The 14,856-nt window shown below is 35.9% G+C and overlaps 1 protein-coding gene across 3 annotated transcripts in view; it reads right to left on the bottom strand.

Moving 5' to 3' along the window:
- LOC106053481 (uncharacterized) overlaps window positions 1-14,856 on the bottom strand; it is a 50,034-nt gene that overhangs the window by 20,956 nt on the left and 14,222 nt on the right. For 2 of the 3 annotated variants that reach the window (XM_056037178.1, XM_056037179.1), the window contains exons 5-12: window positions 14,322-14,455; window positions 14,175-14,213; window positions 13,885-14,061; window positions 8,507-8,597; window positions 7,704-7,985; window positions 5,527-5,709; window positions 4,605-4,757; window positions 4,321-4,466 (exon numbers count right to left, since the gene is read on the bottom strand). In XM_056037178.1, coding sequence (XP_055893153.1) covers window positions 4,321-4,466; window positions 4,605-4,757; window positions 5,527-5,709; window positions 7,704-7,985; window positions 8,507-8,597; window positions 13,885-14,061; window positions 14,175-14,213; window positions 14,322-14,455 — 1,205 coding nt within the window. The remainder of the gene's footprint in view (window positions 1-4,320; window positions 4,467-4,604; window positions 4,758-5,526; window positions 5,710-7,703; window positions 7,986-8,506; window positions 8,598-13,884; window positions 14,062-14,174; window positions 14,214-14,321; window positions 14,456-14,856) is intronic. The other variant, XM_056037180.1, reaches the window with a different exon arrangement.

Below are 14,856 nucleotides of genomic sequence, written 5' to 3' on the forward strand. Positions count from 1 at the left end.
GGCATTTGTCATTAAGAAAGACTAAAAGTAAAATCTACAAATATTTTTTCTGGCAAGGTTTAGATAGAGACATAAAAGAGTTTGTAAGGTCGTGTGATATTTGTCAGAAAGCTAGAGTGCCGCGTCGTTGTGACAGAGTGGAGCTAGGCCAAATGAATGTTGTTACCACTCCGTTTTACAAAGTTGCTACAGATATTATTGGGCCATTGGAGATAACTGACAATAAGAATAGGTATATTTTGACAGTGGTAGATGTCGCTACCAGATGGCCAGAAGCGATACCTTTGAGGAATATAAATACAGAAACAGTTATTGAGGCACTAACTAATATTTTTTGTAGAATAGGGCTACCTATAGAAATATTAAGTGATCAAGGCCCCCAGTTTACTTCCGAATTGTACAAACAGGTGTGCGAATTTTTCTCAGTTAAACCCGTGCACTCCACTATATACCACCCCAGCTCTAATGGTATGATAGAAAGGCTCAATTCTACTTTAAAATCCTTTTTAAGGAAAGTATGTCAGGATAGCCCTCATGATTGGGACCGGAAAGTTAGTGCAGCATTGTTCGCCTACCGAGAGGTACCTAATGAGACAACGGGGTTGTCGCCATTTGAGCTTGTCTATGGGAGACAAATGAGAGGCCCACTGGCTATTTTGAAGCAAGTATTTGTAAATGCTGAAGAAGAAACTGAATATAAGAATGTGTTCACTTATTTAGTGGACTTAAAACAAAGATTATCAGAGGTGACTACTATTGCTAAATCTAACAGCGATGCAAACAAAAAGAAGTACAAGATGCAATATGACAAATATTCGTCTAGACGAGACATTAATGAGGGTGACTGTGTTTTAGTCCTCAAGCCACACAGAGACAATAAGCTGTCCGTGTTTTGGCAAGGCCCGTATAAGGTTGTGAATAAAATATCAAAGTTCAATTACGTGGTTGAGAAAGAAAATAAGATAAAGGTGTATCACATAAACAGACTCATGAAATATCACTGTAGGGTAAAGGAAGTAAGCAATTCAAACGTTGAAACTGAGGATACAAATGAACTTATATCAGCTACCATGGTATCAGTTGTGGGGGAAGAAGAAGTTGATGAGCAGGATGGGGAGAATGAAGATGTAATGGCTAACATCCCAACGCTAGAGATTAGGTCGGAAGAGATGAGTGGCAGGTCAAAATTAATCCCGATTTGAATGCTATACAAAAGAAGCAAGTTGATGACATTTTGAGTGAATTTAAAGACATAATATCTGATATTCCTGGTAGAGCCAAGGTCGAAGAGTTTAAAATTAAATTGGTTGATACGAAACCTGTGACTTTAAAACCATATGCGGTACCTATCCACTTAAGAGATAAAGTTAAGCAAGAGATTGACAGCATGTTGGATTTGGGAATTATAGGGCCAACAGACTCCCCCTATGCAGCGCCCGTTGTTATAATAAAAAAGAAAGACGGAACTTTGCGACCTTGTATTGATTTTAGAAAATTAAATAATGTTACTGAAATACCCGCTGAGGTAATTCCCGAACAAGAAGATTTGTTCAACATGCTATATAAAGCTAGGTACTTTACGTTACTGGATCTGACTAAGGGTTACTGGCAAATTCCAATTTGTGAAACAAGCAAACCATTTACGGCATTTAGAGTTTTGGGAGAACATTATATGTTCCATTATTTACCCTTTGGATTAAGCGGTGCTCCTAATCACTTTAACAAGATTGTTAAGCGCATGTTAAGAGGTTTAGAAAATGTATTGTTTTATTTCGATGACATTTGTATTTTCAGTGAGGACTGGGACAGACACATTGAAAGTGTTCGTAATGTATTTAGTGCTTTAAGAAAGAATGGATTTACATTAAAACCCGCCAAATTGGAGGTGGGCTTTACTAATGTAAAATTTCTAGGTCATAGTGTCGGACAGGGAGTTGTCAAACCTGATCATAGTAATGTGAAAAAGATTTTGGAATTTAAGACTCCAAGTACAAAAAAGGAACTTCGTGGTTTGATTGGGTTAATTAACTACTACAGTAGGTTTATACCAAAACATGCGGATTTAGTTTTTCCTTTTACGGAATTATTACGTCGTGGAAAATCCATGAGAGTCGACTGGAGCTGTGAGTGTGCGAAGGCATTGAAGAGAGTGCAGGCCTGTCTGTGTAAGTATCCTATTCTTCGTTTGCCTGATTTTTCTCTACCGTTCTATCTCCAGACTGATGCCTCAGACAAAGGGATCTCTGGCATTCTTAGCCAGTGTGTGAATGGTATGTTGCATCCTATAAAATTTGTGAGCCGTAAGTTGTTGCCTCGGGAGCAGAAGTATTCTATCATTGAACGGGAAGGATTGGCCATTGTATATGCAATAAAAAAATTGGACAGGTATCTGGCCGGAAAAAAATTTCATCTCCAGACTGACCACAAGGCTTTATCTTACCTTAGGAGCACTAACTTTACCAATGCACGTATTACAAGATGGGCGCTGATGTTGCAGGATTATTCCTTTGATGTTGTTCATGTCAAAGGGGAGGACAATCTGCTTGCTGATCTGTGTTCAAGATTGCTATAGACTTTCAAATACGCAGCTACATGAGCTACATACTTATGTATTGTTTTTATACATGTCTTATGCATTTTATGGTTCCAATGTATACATTGTTGTTTGAAAATGTTTGCACTTTATGTTAGATGATATTATGTTGCATTTAGTATTATTGACATTAATTTGCTGATTATGCATTTTAAATTTGATTGGTTGGTAGATTGTGATTTTGTGAATGGTTCATAGTGTAATGTGGATACTTTGGTAAAAAGTGTCATTGGTAATTTTTCTTCTAAGTTGTTATGTTTGGAAGAGTGATGTTAATGCGGATGAATTTTCCTAGATGGATGTGCTTACCTTGTAGCTGTAATGATATCTTCTTACTTTTCTTTCAGTTTGAGGTACGGAAACTGGTCCATACTTTGTAAGAACCAGTTTGGGGGGAGAGGGGGAATGTCGGTGCGTAGATTATGTCATTCTAGCACCAATGTGTAATAAGTGCACTATTTTTGAACGCACTTTCTTTTTGTTGCCTTGCTTGTAAGTTAATGGAGTGTTTTTGTTCTGCTGGTGTAACGTTTGTTGAGATTCTTCTGTGTTCCCCTGTTTAGGGTGAGTATCTAAGGCATAACTGCGTTTCGCAGTTGTTTTGATGCCATAGTGATAGTCTACTAGACCTTTCTAGTTTGTCTTTACTTTGTCTTTACAGGGAGTTAGCTTGGGATTGGAAGTCTACGCTGGTGACTAAAGACAGTAGTGTCAGAGTGTGTTGTGTTTTCGAACATTAATGTGTACGTTGTGGGACAGCAAGGGGTAGAATTATTATTTAATTAATAAATTCACAGTATTAAAATGTTCAATGTCATTACTCCATTAGTTTGTCATCATACTTATATTTATATCATTAAATATTTACATTGTTACCAGTGAGTCATTTATTTATTGTAAGCACGAAGGTGCCTGGTTAAATGTCAGGGGCCCGGGCAAACGAGCTAAGGCCTTAACATAACCCTGACACTACTTTCAAACAAGATTGATAAAACATTACAGTACTGAATAATGCTAATAAATGTTTAAATAGGATATTTCACATTTTCATTGTATGAAATCTTGAAACTTATCTTTTATATTCATCATCCTAGTGTCTATTGTATAAGTTAACTATAAGCCTATTTTGTTTTAATTGAAGTTTTGTTTGTTTTGTAGCTGAAGCAGTCCTGATGGCCCAAACATCCTTTGTTTTGACTTGGTCTGGCAGGGTTACCTACATGTATGTTTACTGTATTTTCTATAAAGTTGTTCACCCCTGCTGCAGTAAATCTTTTTAACTTATGAAATTATTAAGATTTATTTAATTTTAAACAACTCACTGTGTGTTCTTAGATAAAATGGTATTTCTTGACAAATTTATTCATGTTAACATTAAGCTACTGTTTGACACCAAAAATGCCTTTATTCCTTTAGTCTATTTTAGCACCAGCATGTACTGGTTCAACTAAAATATTCAACATCATCCCATAGAGGGGGTGCAAATCAGATGCATGGTAACGTTTCTGTGGTCTAATAATAACTGCTTACAATCCTACTATAGAATAAATTTCCACAATGATTTTAGTGTTTTAAAAATTAAAAACAAATTGGAACTTTTCTTCATTATTTAGTGTGAGTTACTCTGGAGTTTGGGGCAATTATCTTAAGCAGCTTTGCTCTTTTCTTTTTTAAAATGTATTTAATGTTCACAAAACACTAGATCATTAAAACAAGCTCATACTTACATTGCTGAAAGCTTGACAATATCAGAAGCAGTAGATTCTGAGCAAGAAATGACATCTGCATACACAAATTTCAAAGTTGAAAGAACACTGTCTTTTGAGTAAACTGATAAGTCAATAATACTTGTCCCATCATGGCTAGATACCATCTAAAACCATCAAAAAGAAATTCTTTACTTTTTAAACTAACAATCAACTTTATATGTGGTTTTATAAAAAAAAGGTCTTTTTTAAGTGATAGATACAAATATTTAACAAACAAAAAAATGGACTAAAAATGTTCTTACATTTAAAAGCTTTGAGCATCTAGCATGTAGCACTACTTTATGTGCAAATATTTGTGTGTCTCCTTCAGCTAAAACCACTACATCACTAAAACTACTTGTATTGACCAATGCAAGGTATGAATCTTTCAGACTTGAATTGAAACATTCATTATCCTGAAAGAAACAATTCAATCATTATATATTATATGCATATAGGAATAGGCCACATCTGAAAGTATAGAACTATTCCAATAGTTTACATAAATGTGCTTTTTTTGCCTATGTTTACATTATTTTTTTAAATTTCTAATTAAAATCTTTTGAATACAATTTACCTCATTTAAAGCATCATAAGCTATTTTGTTATACTAATGCATGTTTATGTATGCTAGTGGTAATAGGTTGGGTATCTAGTTTTTAGTCCCACTGCCAGAAGTCTAGCAACCTTAACAGACTATTTAAAGATGCTTATGACACTTTTACTCAATAGTATAAGGTAATGAGATCATGCACTAATTGTGTCAACAAAAGACTGGATAGATATTGTAGTCTAAGGATCCATAAGATGAATGTAGAATATATTGTACAGACTAGCTGATACCCATCCTACCCTACAGTTGAAATACTTTAAAGCCCATCAATAAAACAGCCTGCATTAAAATGCTTCTCCATCCACAACACAATTTTCTAGCCCTCAAATTCATATCCCTTTTTTAAAAATCTCTTTGATCTGGTTGTTGTGCTGGCCGACATTAACCATAGTCCATAGATGACTTTTACATTATCTGCTGAAAGGCATGAAATGTGTTTTAATTATTTTCTTTTTCCAAACCTTCTGCAAGCCTTTAAATTACAGAACCCTTGTAAAAACCTATAAAAAAATGTCTACATAAGCTAAAAAAAAAAAAAATTTCTAAACATGCGAAGCAAATAACATTAATACTACTTTAGTGGTCTCAGGAAAAAATCCAGGTACACTAATGTCTTCTGAGCTGGGTAAAGACTTCTTTTGATTGATATGAATATTTTCGTCTACAATCACTTCCTGATGTGAGTCACTCATTTCATTTTCCATGACTAAATTTGCTAAAATTTCAGCAGTTTGAGATAATGAAGTTCCTTTATCCTGATAGAAAAAAATAAAAATATTTGTATTTAAAAGTCAGTAATTTTTTAATACAGTGTTAATTTGGTACTTGAAAATAATTTGTTCCAGAACAATAAGAACACAGAAACAAGATTTTCCATACGAAAAAAATAGATTCGTACAGATGCAGTGTATGTATATTCTAAAACTGACCATATGTATAACTGAGAGGCACAAAACCATGACTACCTCTTAAGGGGCCAAATTCAAAACCAGACCTAGCTGAGTTTTTGATGACCTGATACCCTGTTCCCCACTGATCCACAAAAAAGATTAGACCATAGTGCACTAAGTATTCTACAAGACTAAGACCGCTTTATTGATCCTTATGGAAATTCATAGTGATTTCAAGGACTCTTTTTCTCAAATAAAAACAACACAACAGAAACATTCACAGAACTGATACAACATAAAGAGTTCATTGAGTGACTACACAAAACATCTTGATTCGTTTCACATTTCCAAGCCAAGGAGTAGCGGTAATACAGTCTGACCGAGTAAGAAATTAATGAATTTTTGTACCATTCGGATTCTAGTCTTGATTGACAGAAGTCGCCCACTTTGAGATGACTTGACATAGTTATGATGGAGTGGATGGCTGTTGTCTTTCAAGATATTTTAGATTTTGCCGAGATCTTTTTTGTTCAAAAAGTTTGTTTAAATATGGTAGTGTTGTGCAAGTGGTTTTTGATGCTCTTTTATCAAGTTGTTTAAGCGGCGCAACAGTTTAGAATTTAGATGAAACCTTGCCAACAAGCTATTCCATATGTTAGCAAATTTTGCAGTAAAAATTATCCAAGATCTTTTTATGTAGTTTAAAGCTATTAAGTTTGTATAGGAAAAATAGTCGCTATGCCATTTTCTTTGCCAGATTTTCAAGGTGTCTTCCAACAATAACACCTAGATATTTGTATGAGGTCGCTTGTTTTATCAGTATATTATTTTTCTGAGGTTCATATATCACTTGTTTGTTCCTTCTGAAATTCATTAAGAGTTCTTTAGTTTCAGAGCACCAGTTTGTACAGAGTTTTGTCAAGGCAGACTATGGCAGTATCATCAGGGAGTTAATGAATTTATAGAGGCTTCTTATGTTTTTGGTGTAAAGAGTGAATAGTACTGGAGAAATTACACAACCTTGACGAGCTCCCGTACATAGTACTAGCATTGACGATTTGGTATTGTTGACTGTTAAGTGGGGATGTTAAAAGCATGAAAGATGCACAATAGAAAAGCAATTCAGAAAAAAATAAGATGTGGGGAATAGTCAGATTGACCCTGACTAGACTAAGATTTATACCAACATCTATCTAGTGCGAAAGCAAATATCATGGCTATTTTAACTTTTTGAATCTTAAATGTAAACAGCCTATTGTTGGTGCAGCAGCTGAGCGGTAAAGTGCTTTGCTTCCAAACTGGGGGTCCCAGGTTCAAATCCTGGTGAAAACATTAAACTTCTGAATCTTTGGGTGACTCTGAAGTCCAACCATTAAAGCTCTAATGGGTATCTTAAAATAATTGGAAAAAGTAAAGGTTATGGTCATTGTACTTGCCACATGACACCCTTATTAACCATGGACCACAGAAACAGATGACCATTACATCATCTGCCCTAAGGATAGCAAGGTCTGAAAGGGGAACTTAACAGCCTAATAAATACTGCTCTTAAATTTTCATACATGCTAATACTCAACCAAAGGTTTATTTAGTTTTCATCTTTCATGATCAGAGAGCTATGGTCCAATCTCTTTTGTGGAAATGGGGGGGGGGAGAGAGAATCTAGGTTTCCATGCTGCCCTTAGGGGCTAAACAAACACAACCCAGATTGAGTCAGGATGCTAGCTCAATTTCCCTTATTCCACTAAGCCACACATCATTAGAAATCATTAACAGAAAAAAATAATATTTTAACAGTCCTGTACTAATGATTGAAAATAAAGAAAAGTTTATTTCAAAAAAAATTTATCAGGGCTTACATCAGAGCTTTTTTGTTCTTTTTGTAGTGGTCCTTCCAATGATTTTCTGCGTCCAGGGATAAAAGAAAGTCTTTGTATTTTACTCCCTGTTTCTACATTACTAACTTTTAACGGAGGCATCAACTTCATCACATAAAACTGCAAGGGATGATAATTTGTTTCATCAATCTCTAATGAAGTTAGAAACCAAAGTTTTGGGTCTATTTCTTCAGAAACTGTTAAATCACTCATCATCTTTGAGTGAGATTTGAAAAACTGGGCTTGCTTTTCATCTACACAATGCTGCAAACAAAAATAAAATGTACTGGAGTATTCTTAATAGTATGTAGTAAGACTGGGTTTTTTTTTGGGTGTATATATACTAAGCTCAGTACTAAGTTTTTGTTAATGTGTCTTTTGTAAACAACAGTCTGGACTATTTTCAGTAAAAGTGCATGTGTATGGTGTCCAGCCTCATATATTTGCCCCCTCTTGCCAGTTTATGTAATGGTAATTTAGCTTGATTATAATATTCAGTACATTTCTAAAATTGAAAACTTGAAGAGAAATGGAAGCCCAGATGACAGACTTGTTGTACTGTGTCTCATCTTGCAGTGAGAATCATGAGATATTTTTTATTTCTGCAATGTGCTACACAATGAACAATAATATAATAATAATAATACTACATTACATTAGAAAAAAAAAGTCAGTTTAATTTAAATGATGTAAAATAAAAGACATTTTAATTTAAATCAACTGAAACTTAGCTCTATTTAGAAAAACTTATGTTGTATAAGTAATAAGTTTAGACAAATATTTACCTTGGAGAAAATGTATTTATCCACTCTTTGTAATATTCTTTCATAAGCTTGATCCTTAGATAAACTCATTAACAAAGGTGTTGGTTCAAGCCTAGAAATAAATCCAAAAAATCTTAATTCTCATTTCTTTTCAAATGAGCTTATTTTAGCATGAACTAAGTAGGATGAAAAAAAAAAGCTCAAAGAATTAGAAATGCACACTTAATGCCATGAAAAACAAGTTCTGTTATATATTAATTATTTTTCTTATAGATAACAGACCTTACTTCAAAACAGAAGATAATTACATTCTTTACATTTCATGTGTCAATCTAGTCATGCATGTTAATCAGTGGCTTAAATTCTGCTAAGTCGTTGGTTTTCCTGACTGTTTCAGGCACTAGAAAAGAAAGAGCACCTGTACGATTTTGTCCTAGCATATGAAATCTTTGTCTCTTTTTGAGTTTTGTTTTTCTATTTGTAAATTATGGTTCAGTGTTTTATGTATTATTGCTTCTTTACTTTTTATTCTTTGTCTTGAAGTGTCTCTAAATTTATTGATTTAACTGATGGTGTTACTCTAATCAAATGTGAAAATTCATTTGTTATAAATCTCACTGCTCAATTTTGTGTTTATTCTAGTTTCTTTATGTTGCCTTAAGTTGAGGAGTCCCAAACAGAGGATGCATAATGTAATATTGGCCTAACTTAGGTTAAATAGCATTTTAGTTTTATGTTCCTGTTTATTTGTAAACATTTCTTTAAACAAACCCTAATGTTTTGTTTCATTTTAAATAATTTCATCATTCATTTCATTTAATTTCATTTATGATTACACTTAGATATTTTGAGTTTTAAGGCTGTCTAACTGGTTTACCATCATTAAAATAATTGTTTTTATTTTAGTTTTTTGTTTCTCTTAACAACAGGAATTTTTCTGAGTGGAAAGACATGCTCGAATATGATTCCATTTAATTTTTTTAGTAAAAGCTCAGCATCTTGTGTTGTTTTTTTGTTGTTTTTTTTGCAATCATCTGCAAATAATATTACTTTTGTTCTTGAACTAATGCAATTAGGTAGGTCATTTATGTAAATTAGAAAAAGTAGTTGGCCTAAGACTGTTACCTGAGGTACACCTGAGTTTATTATTATTGGTGTTGATTTACTTACAGTTTGTTCTCTCTCTATTAGGAAATCATGAATCCATGATTGTAATGAACCAGTAATGCTAAGTATTGTTACAACATTTAAAGGAGGCAACTCAACGAGGTATGGGAACAAAGACAATACAAAGTTTAATCAACATAGATCATCAAAACAAGAACCGCTCCTATCTCCTCGCACTTCCTCTTCCTCTCTCCCCGTTCATTTAGTCCATCCTCGTGCGCTGGTGCGCAACCATAGAGTCACTACAGAACATGGTCATTACACTGCCCCCTTCTTATGTCTGTTCATTCCGAACTGACTCTGTTCCTCTCTCCTCTCCACAATACCGATACAACCGATCGACATGTACCACCTTGCATTTAGTTCGAGGACCCCTCTGGATACTGTATACCACGTCGTTGATTCTCTTCACAATCCGATATGGACCTTCCCAATCCTTTTGTAATTTAGGCGATCTTCCCTTCCTTCTCTTTGGGTTGTACAGCCAAACGAGATCATGCTCTACAAACCCTGTAGAATTGGCTCTTCTATCATATCTGGTCTTCATGAGGTCGCTACTGTCTTTTATCCTACTCCGTGCAAGTGCATGAACCCTCTCAAGTTTCCCCCTAAGTTCTGTTATGCATTCGCTAGCTGTCGTTTGTTTTTCTCCTGGCAACCCAAATAAGAGGTCTGCTGGCAGCCGAAGTTCCCGACCAAATAATAAAATAATTTGGCTGGCGTATAACCAGTGGTTGCTTGAACGGCTCCTCTATAAGTCATGAGGAATAGAGAAATGTAGTCATCCCAATCGTTTTGCTGTTCTACTGTCATCTTAGCCAAGTGTTGTATCAATGTGCGATTAAAGCGTTCCACCATCCCGTCTGACTGAGGGCGAAGTGGCGTTGTTCGAGTCTTTTCAATTTTGAAGATTTTGCAAATCTCCTGGAATAGCTTGGATTCAAAGTTGCGTCCTTGATCTGAATGTAGTTCCATAGGTACACCAAAGCGGCTAATCCAGTGTTCCACTAAAATATCGACTATTGTTGTGGTTTCTTGGTTGTCTAAAATAGTCCATTATTACTAGAATATATCTGTTGCCTTTTAGTGTCTCAGGAAACAGGCCAGCTATATCCAGTGCGATTCTTTCGAATGGAACACCTACGTTGTACTGTTGTAGGGGTCCCTTTGTTTGACGTTGCGGGCCTTTGGTTGCTGCATATCGGTAACATCTTCTGCACCAATCCTCTACGTCTTCCTTGTACCGACACCAATAAAACCTTAGTCTCACTCTCTCCAACATCTTGTTAATACCCAAGTGACCACCCGTGGATCCATTGTGCAACTCTTGGAGTACTTCTTGGATTTTAACTTTTGGGATAACTATTTGTAATCGTGTTGCTGTCCCATCAGTAGATTCCCACATTCGCTTAAGAACACCGTTTTCCACTACCATTGAGTCCCATTGTGGCCAGTATGCCTTCATGGCAGCCCCTTTTTCAGCAATGTGTTGCCAATCTGGCCGTTGTCCCCTCTCCTTCCAAAGAAGAACGGTTGCCAGATCCTCATCTTTCAGCTGATCCTCTCGGATATTCTCATCAGACCAAGGTCCTAAAACATTCAGGTCCAAGCGTTGACAATCGATTATCTCTTCCTTTTCCTCAGCTTTCTTAAAGGTACTTATGAAAATGTTTTATTGCATCGACGGCGGCCAGGAGTTCACGTCTTGTGACACAGTAGTTCCTTTCAGCCTTTGACAAACTTCGACTGAAGTAAGCGATGACTCGTTCCGTTCCATCAATCTTTTGGGAAAGGATGGCGCCTATTCCGGTATTGCTTGTACTTGTGTTAGATCTTCTTCCTGAACTTCCAGTCTCCGACCATGATGACTGTTGATGGATGCATTCTTAGCGGCTTCATAGGACAGAGCGTACACAAGGGCTTCGCTGGCCTTACGCTTGCCACTAACTCTAATAACCTTCTTTAGCTCTGGATCTCGTACGGCATCGATGAAGGCATCAGGGACGATTACTTCGAGGAACTCCTGTGCTGCTGTGGAGTATGCCAGATGGGCAAGTCGTTCAATGTCCATCTTTAGCTCTTGTAGGGTTTCACTGACCCGCTGTTGTCTGGTCTTCAACTGGACCCTATAAACTTCCTGTAAGTGCTCATCCCCATATCGAAGCTCCATAGCCTGGACGAGAGCAGCATAATCCTGCTGGTTTGGAATGGATTGGAGTACTTCAGAAGCCTTTCCTCTAAGGGCCAGTACTAGAGCGGTCGCTTTTTCCTCCTCGCTGCCATTTGTTGACCTTAGCAGCTGCCTCAAACTGTCTTCTGTAGAGTGACCAGGAGACGGACCCATCAAACACAGGGGGTTTCGGTTAACATTGATCCTGTATTCATCTTTACAAGCCCTTCGGGTAACATTGATCCTGTATTCATCTTTACAAGCCCTTCAGGTAACATTGATCCTGTATTCATCTTTACAAGCCCTTCGGGTAACATTGATCCTGTATTACTCACCGGCGCCTTGGTGAGCCCTTCTCTAACTTGAACTTTCAGTTCTTCTATGTCTTTTTCTACCACATCGACTCTCTGGTTCATCGTGACCTCCATTGTGGTTATTTTCTGGTTAACCGATACCAATTCAGTCCTGATCCCTGAATCCAGTGTGTCTATTTTGTCCTGCATGGTTCTAATCACTATATCAAGTGTATCCATCTTTTCCTGCATCTTACCTAAGAGTTCCATCTTTTCCTGCATCTTACCTAGGAGTTCAGTTATATCTGGCCCTACTTTGAATTGATAACTGTCCGGGTCTACTTCTTCCTCAGGGCTTGCCGGAGACGAGCTGTAAGTGTCTCCTTGCTACCACCAAGCTTTAGACCTCGATACCGAAGCTCTTGTTTTAGTTCTTTAATCAAGAGTTGGTCTAGTTGTTTCATAATAGGGGAAGCCATTACTAACTTACCTCCCATTCATTGAGTCACCTATAGTCCCACTTCTACACCAATGTTATAACTTAAAAAGGAGGCAACTCAACGAGGTATGGGAACAAAGACAATACAAAGTTTAATCAACATAGATCACCAAAACAAGAACCGTTCCAATCTCCTCGCACTTCCTCTTCCTCTCTAGGCCCTTTGAAAAATCATCAATTAGCCCTATTAGTTGAGTTTCACACAAACTATATATCCTAAAGCCACGATGGTATGGAGTGAGGACATTATGTTTATCTAAGCGATTTATCATATTGCTTCAGATTATGTGTTCTGTTATGTGCCTGTGCTGGCTTGGACATGTTCACAGGATGGAGGACGTTCGCATCCCAAAATTCATTATCTATGGGCAACTCGCGTCTGGCTCAAGAAAAAGTGGTTGCCCCCATTTCCATTACGAGGATGTAATAAAATGGGACCTCAAAACTGAACATTGATACTGACCACTAGGAATACAAAGCCTTAGACCACACTAGATAGAGAAAGTGACCAAGAAAGCTATGGACAGTGAATAAACATGTGCCTCAGCTCTGAAAGAAAAGCGTGTCTGGCTCCTCTACCACCAAAGCGAAAGCCATCTTAACCTGCGATATATGTGGATGGGAATGTCTCTCCCAAATAGGGCTTCACAGTCACATGAAAACTGTTTGAGATGAACCATAGTCATTCTAGGACTGAAGGAGGTCTGAGAGAGTATTTACATGTGATGCTGGTTAATGATACTGGTCTGTATTATCCAAGGATCAGATTTTTCTCTCTTTTTAAATAGGCGAGTGACATTAGTTTCTTTCCAGTCCCTCTGTACCCTGCCCTGATTAAGTGATGTCTGAAAAAGTATTTTGAATACTGGTGCTAGCTCATGACTTTTTAATGTAGCTACTCCTGTTGTCTCCATTTTCTTAGACATTCAAATTGGATGCTTAAGCCTCCCAAGCTGACACTCTACCACTGTATTAGCGAAGAATGTTTTATAGTTATCTACTGTTAGTTTTAAACTTAAAAGCAGCGAACTGTAAAGGAGACTAATTCAGCTTATACCACCACATCAGTTAAGTACAATGAAAACAATTAATTACCAACAGTTAATTAACTAATTTTTTAATTTTTTAAAAATTGATTCTTATGTTGTCAGGTAAAAGAAATAATTGTGCAAAATTTCAGCTTGATCGGAAATTATGTGTGGGAGAAATAATGTGTACAGACAGACAGAATGAGTTGATATAAGCTTTGTCCAAAGTAACAATCACTTACTGTTTTGCCTTCTTTTCATTTTTTTTCCTCCCATTTGAGCCTTTTTGGTCTTTGGTTTGTTTGCAGTTTCCTAGATTTGCATTTAATGATTCTTCAGCATATATCCCATGTGAATCATTTTCTTCCACTATGGATAATGATAATGCCATAGCTAGCTGTAAATCTTCATCTTTAGAACTAATTTTAAAAGATGTGAGAAATAATTTTAAAATGAATTAATCAAATGAAATGTGAAAATTATTAGACTAATAATCTTAAAAAAAAAAGAATTTAAAATATCAAAAACTCACAGTGAAGGCTTTGCTTTTGAACACTGTTTTGGTTTTAACCTACAAGTTTTTAGAAAAGAAAGGTATATTTAAACAATTTAAATAAATAAATTAAGGCTAAAACATTCTAAAAATGTGTAGGTCCTAAGTGACTTTATAAATACTCACACAATTTCGTCAGACAAGAAGCCAGCCTGTAATTTACTTTGATATTCTTCATCCTGCTGTCTCAACATATTTTTTACCATTTCTGCAGACATCTTATTAGAAGCTGAACACTTTTTGAGATGAGAACGTCTACTCTAGATTAAAAAAAAAAAATTGAAAACTTTGTCATTATTAATTTGGAGGGTTCAATTTCTGAGGTGAATAGCACTGTAGTTTCCAGATCAGCAGCTTTTCATGTTGTAGTGATATAATTGGATTATATTAAACTGTTAATATTTTATTGTCTTGTTGTCTAGGTATTTATAGAAAAATTTCTAAAACTGATCATTAAGTTTTTTTACTGCATCATTCAAATTTCAAAGTAAAAAAACTGTGATTTAAATTAATCAGACCTTTTTAAGCCATAATAGGCTTATTGCAACTTTCGTAGCATTAGTCGTTTTTAACAGTTAAAATTAATTATGTGTAAATAGTACAGAAAACATCAAGAAATAAGTAACAAGTCAGAAGCACTTAGGCAACAAGGAAACTTGTT

The sequence above is a fragment of the Biomphalaria glabrata genome, chromosome 8 (genome assembly GCF_947242115.1).
Source record: "Biomphalaria glabrata chromosome 8, xgBioGlab47.1, whole genome shotgun sequence".
NCBI classification, from domain to species: domain Eukaryota; kingdom Metazoa; phylum Mollusca; class Gastropoda; family Planorbidae; genus Biomphalaria; species Biomphalaria glabrata.